General features: G+C 42.8%; 1 protein-coding gene across 9 annotated transcripts in view; it reads left to right on the forward strand.

The window, feature by feature from the left end:
* RCBTB1 (regulator of chromosome condensation (RCC1) and BTB (POZ) domain containing protein 1) overlaps nucleotides 1-5879 on the forward strand; it is a 62049-nt gene that overhangs the window by 42775 nt on the left and 13395 nt on the right. For all 9 annotated transcript variants that reach the window (XR_824909.1, XM_010835692.1, XM_010835690.1 and 6 more), the window contains exons 10-11: nucleotides 1709-1835; nucleotides 4453-4604. Coding sequence is in view for 8 of the 9 variants with exons in the window: in XM_010835692.1 (XP_010833994.1) it covers nucleotides 1709-1835; nucleotides 4453-4604 (279 nt within the window). In the remaining variant the exon portion in view is untranslated. The remainder of the gene's footprint in view (nucleotides 1-1708; nucleotides 1836-4452; nucleotides 4605-5879) is intronic.

Genomic DNA, 5879 nt, shown 5'->3' on the forward strand with positions numbered 1-5879 from the left:
TAGGCAAATGGTATTTCCTTAGGAGAGTCTGATAACAGAGCTCATGGAAAGCTTGTTGTTAGGTTTCAGCCTAGCTTTTAGCAGTTGCCCCTCTGTAAGAGTTGCCCTGGTGACAGCAGCTGCTGCGTCCTGGGGGAAGTCCTCATTTTGGGGAATTGGAAATGGGTCTCCTGCCTCAGTAGTACCTTCATTCAGCAGTGCCAGTGAGGGTCTCTGGAATTTTTAAGTTTCCCTGTTAGCCAGCTGCTTCTCCTCTTTTCCTTTGTTCACACATGTAAAGCACAAGAAAGTGTTGCATGAGTTTGTACACACGCCTTTAGTTTTCATGATAACACAGTTCTACTTACATGTAAGAATTAAATGTCCTTGCACCTTTTTATCAGGCAGTGTGACCACGGTTTAGTAAAGCCACTCCTCTTTTTTTTTTTTTGCCACTCCTCTTAAGTACACATTCCTACTAAGTAAATTTGCTCTGCTTTCAGATAGTGTGTGAGGATTATTGTTTGTGCTGCATTGATTTTTAATGTTAAGAACGATGTTTAGATGCCAGGTAGGGAGGGAAAAGGGTCACCCTGGGAAGGAACACTGCTCTAGCGTGACCACTCAAGTGAGGAATGTGTTTCTTAGGACTCCTTGAATTGAATTTACCAACTCCTTGAAACTACCCTAAAAGCAGAGCAGAGGTGTCCAAAAGTGCTTCAGTGGAGGAAAACTGATCAATTCTTACCCTTAGATGAACACTACTCAAACTTTCGAGAGAAGAGTTTAGGTAAAATGACAATCTATAACCTTTTCTTTTCAAAAAGATTTTTTTTTTTATGTGGACCATGTTTTTAAAGTCTTGATTGAATTTGTTACAACAGTGTTTCAGTTTTATGTTTTGTTTTGTTTTTGATTTTAGTTTCCCGACTAGGGATCAGACCCACACCCCCTGAGCTAGAAGGTGAAGTCTTAACTTCTGGACCAGGGAAGTCCGCAGAATACACATTTTTAATGTCTAGCTTAGTTTGGAAGACCGGTTTTTGGCCTTTCCAAATATACTTTTTTTTTAAATTAATTTATTTTTTTATTGAAGGATAATTGCTTTACAGAATCCAAATATACATTTTTTTTCTTATAGTTTAGAAGGCAATGGCACCCCACTCCAGTACTCTTGCCTGGAAAATCCCATGGACGGAGGAGCCTGGTGGGCTACAGTCCATGGGGTCGCTTAGAGTCGGATACAACTGAGCGACTTCACTTTGACTTTTCACTTTCATGCATTGGAGAAGGAAATGGCAACCCACTCCAGTGTTCTTGCCTGGAGAATCCCAGGGACAGGGGAGCCTGGTGGGCTGCCGTCTATGGGGTCGCACAGAGTCAGACACGACTGAAGCGACTTAGCAGCAGCAGCATACACTTAGCGACATTTGGGTATCACCAGCTGCTGAGACCTTCTCATCTTGGGGACATCAAAAGCTATCTCCTGTGTCTGCAGTACCTTCATTCAGTGCTGACGACGGCCCCTGGAATTTTTTGTCTCCCTGTTAGCCTATGAAATTTAATTTAATTTCTATGACATTGATTTTAATACTGGAAAGTTGATTTGTCGAGTAAGGGGTGAACTCTTCTGAGAAAAATCTAATGGAATTATCCATCGTGCTAGTCAGTATCTTTGTGAAGTCTTTCAAAGCTTGAGCACCTGTGTTAATGTGCTTGCTTCCTTCAGAGCATGAAGACTTTCTAACAGTTGCAGAGTCACTGAAGAAAGAATTTGACAGTCCAGAAACTGCCGATCTGAAGTTTCGAATTGATGGGAAATACATCCATGTCCATAAAGCTGTTTTGAAAATCAGGTATTTTCTCCTGAGTTTAGAGTCATCAGTAACCTTACTCTTTTGCAGTCTCCATTTCCTTGTTATCCCACACAATGGAGACTAATAAGAACTAATCTTGGGAGTAGAGTGAAACAGCACACTTAATAATTTTGCATGTAGTATCAGTCCACTCGTTATTGAAAAGTTTTGCGTGTATGTTTGTGTGTGTGTGTGTGTGCGCACGTGTACACTCATGCGCCTTTTAGAAAAAGCATAATGTGGGAGTATTTTTCTGTATTGTTTGTTAAATGAAGTAGCTCATACATAATTATTTCCATCAAAAAAATTGTATATAGCTTTAAGAAAATACAAAGGCCCATCAGTGAAAAGTGTATATGTCTTCTTTTAGTTAAAACTTCCAGAGAAGGCAATGGCACCCCACTCCAGCACTCTTGCCTGGAAAATCCCATGCACAGAGGAGCCTGGTGGGCTACAGTCCATGGGGTCACAGAGTCAGACATGACTGAGCGACTTCACTCTCACTTTTCACTTTCATACATTGGAGAAGGAAATGGCAACCCACTCCAGTGTTCTTGCCTGGAGAATCCCAGGGACGTGGGAGCCTGGTGGGCTGCCGTCTTATGTGGTCGCACAGAGTCAGACACGACTGAAGCAACTTAGCAGCAGCAGCAGCAGTTAAAACTTCATTTTCCACAAGCAGAAAACTTAGGAATACTGGACTTTCTGGTCCTGAGAGACAACTAATTCCCAGTTGAAGAAATGTTCTCTAAATATGGTACATGGCAGGAGTTCTTTGTATAAATGTGAGGGAACTTTGTATTAATTAATAACTGGATGATTGCTCACTGAGGCTGCCATTCGAGAGAGAGGCACATAAAATCTGACCATTGAGAGTTAAACTGGCCATTTACGAGTCTTTTTTCAAAATTTAGTTTAACATCTATTTACAAAATAACATGTTTTTAGGGAACTAAAATGCTATGTCATTCATTGCTTTAAAGGAGTAAGTGTCTACACCAAAGTAGTAATTGAAAAGGTGAAGGGGAATTGTTTCTGTCTGAAGACCTGTGGTCAGCCCGTCGGATTTTCCTGCATAGTGTTCTGACTGAGTTCATCTATTAACCTTGCCTGCTGCTGCTAAGTCACTTCAGTTGTGTCTGACTCTGTGCGACCCCATAGACAGCAGCCCACCAGGCTCCCCCGTCCCTGGGATTCTCCAGGCAAGAACACTGGAGTGGGTTGCCATTTCCTTCTCCAAAGCATGAAAGTGAAAAGTGAAAGTGAAGTCGCTCAGTCGTGTCCGACTTTGGCGACCGCACGGACTGCAGCCTACCAGGCCCCTCCATCCATGGGATTTTCCAGGCAAGAGTACTGGAGTGGGGTGCCATTGCCTTCTCCAGAACCCTTGCCTAGACAACTGTAACTTTTTCCCTCCCAGATGAGGTAATTTCCTTTGTAAGTGAAGCCATTCTTTCAGTATTCTGAATGGATATTGAACATGTATTTGTGTTTTTCTACTGTAACTCATTTTAAAAAGGATTTGAAAAGATGATTTTAAAAAAAATCATGAAGTATGTTATACTTTAAGAAAATCAAATATTCAGAAATCAGTTCCTCATTTAGGTGTATCTGTACATGTAAATACAATACAAAAAGACCTGTTTAGTTTTTCTTCAAATATGTGACTATCCTAGTGAGTGTCACAAATAAATTGGTAACAGGCTTGGAAGAAGAAGGGGAGCAGATGAAAGAAAAGGAACAAAGTTGGGATGGTGGCTGTTTTGAGGATGAGTCAGAAAAGAAGGAAAGTTGTCATGTACGGTAATGGAATAAAAATCCTTTTGAACATAATCCAGTTAACTTTTAAAACCATTTTAAGAATGTGCCGATTACAAAAATGGTGATTGCAAGAATGTGCTGGTAACATACAAACACTGAATCATTTGAGTGGTATTGATACATATCACGGAGAAGGCAATGGCAACCCACTCCAGTACTCTTGCCTGGAAAATCCCACAGGCAGAGGAGCCTGGTAGGCTGCAGTCCATGGGGTCATGAAGAGTTGGACATGACTGAGTGACTTCACTTTCACTTTTGACTTTGATGCATTGGAGAAGGAAATGGCAACCCACTCCAGTGTTCTTGCCTGGAGAATCCCAGGGACAGGGGAGCCTAGTGGGCTGCCGTCTATGGGGTTGCACAGAGTCGGACATGCCTGAATCGACTTAGCAGCAGTTAGCAGCAGCAGATACATATCAAAAGTTTGAACAGTCACTTTTGAATTTCTTTTGAATTTCATTGTTTGAAATGCCCTTCTGTATAACATCTTTTAAACAAAACAGGTAAGCAAAAGCCTTAATCTGAATGAGGTCTGTCAGATGCAAACAGTGGTACTTGTTGAAGCGCTGGCTACTTTGAGGCTATGTATAGTTCTTACTGTTTTACTAGGCAATACCTTAAAGAATGAAAGTGAGTGTATGTAAAAGGTGAATATAAAAACCCTTGCATGTGGAATATATTTTGGTTTTTGTACGTGGAATGAATGTACTACTCAAATAGAGTAACCATCCCTGTAATACTTGTTCATGCTTGCTCCCACCGCCTTAAGCAGGTGAGTTTTGCTGTTGTGTTTCAGGTGTGAGCACTTTCGATCCATGTTCCAGTCTTACTGGAATGAGGACATGAAGGAGGTGATAGAGATAGAGCAGTTCTCCTACGCCGTGTACCGTGCCTTTCTCCAGTACCTCTACACGGACGCAGTGGACCTGCCCCCGGAGGACGCCATAGGTACCAGCCGCGCTGGGACTGGCCACGGCACAGGGTCAAAAACATGTCTCCCAACTCTTACTGGGCTCACCTTGTGACTCAGCTGGTAAAGAATCGGCCTGCAATGCGGGAGACCTGGGTTCGATTCCTGGGTTGGGAAGATCCTCTGGAGAAGGGAAAGGCTACCCACTTCGGTATTCTGGCCTGGAGAACTTCATGGACTGTATAGTCCATGGGGTCGCAAAGAGTCAGACACAACTGAGCGACCTTCCCATACTCTTATAGTTCAATTAGTTGCTCAGTCATGTCCAGCTCTTTGCCATCCCATGGACTGCAGCACACCAGGCCTCCCTGTCCATCACCAACTCCCGGAGTTTACTCAAACTCATGTCCATCGAGTCGGTGATGCCATCCAACTATCTCATCCTCTATTGTCCCCTTCTCCTCCTGCCTTCAATCTTTCCCAGCATCAGGGTCTTTTCCAGTGAAACAGTTCTTCATGTCAGGTGGCCAAAGTATTGGAGCTTCAGATTCAGTATCAGTCCTTCCAATGAATATTCAGGACTGATTTCCTTTAGGATGGACTGGTTGGATCTCTTGCAGTCCAGGGGATTCTCAAGAGTCTCCTCCAACACCACAGTTCAAAAGCATCAGTTCTTTGGTGCTCAGCTCTCTTTATAGTCCAACTCTCACATCCATACGTGACTCCTGGAAAAGCTATAGCTTTGACTAGATGGACCTTTGTTGACAAAGGAATGTCTCTGCTTTTTAATATGTTGTCTAGGTTGATCATAACTTTTCTTCCAAGGAGCAAATGTCTTTTAATTTCATGGCTGCAGTCACCATCTGCAGTGATTTTGGAGCCCCCAAAATAAAGTCTGTCACTGTTTCCATTGTTTCCGCATCTATTTGCCATGAAGTGATGGGACCAGATGCCATGATCTTAATTTTCTGATAGTATTGAAAGGTAAAAGGTTTCAGATTTATTGGTTTTTAACGTGCTTTTTAAGAACGATTTAAAGTAAATGCCTTTAGAAATAGTATTGAATTTGGGTGAGAGATGAACTTCTGGTTTGGGGTTGGTCAGATCAGATCAGTCACTCAGTCGTGTCCGACTCTTTGCGACCCCATGAATCGCAGCACACCAGGCCTCTCTGTCCATCACCAACTCCCGGAGTTCACTGAGACTCATGTCCATCAAGTCAGTGATGCCATCCAGCCATCTCATCCTCTGTCGTCCCCTTCTCCTCTTGCCCCCAATCCCTCCCAGCATCAGAGTCTTTTCCAATGAGTCAA

The sequence above is a fragment of the Bison bison genome, unplaced genomic scaffold (genome assembly GCF_000754665.1).
Source record: "Bison bison bison isolate TAMUID 2011002044 unplaced genomic scaffold, Bison_UMD1.0 scf7180017864048, whole genome shotgun sequence".
Lineage (NCBI taxonomy): Eukaryota > Metazoa > Chordata > Mammalia > Artiodactyla > Bovidae > Bison > Bison bison.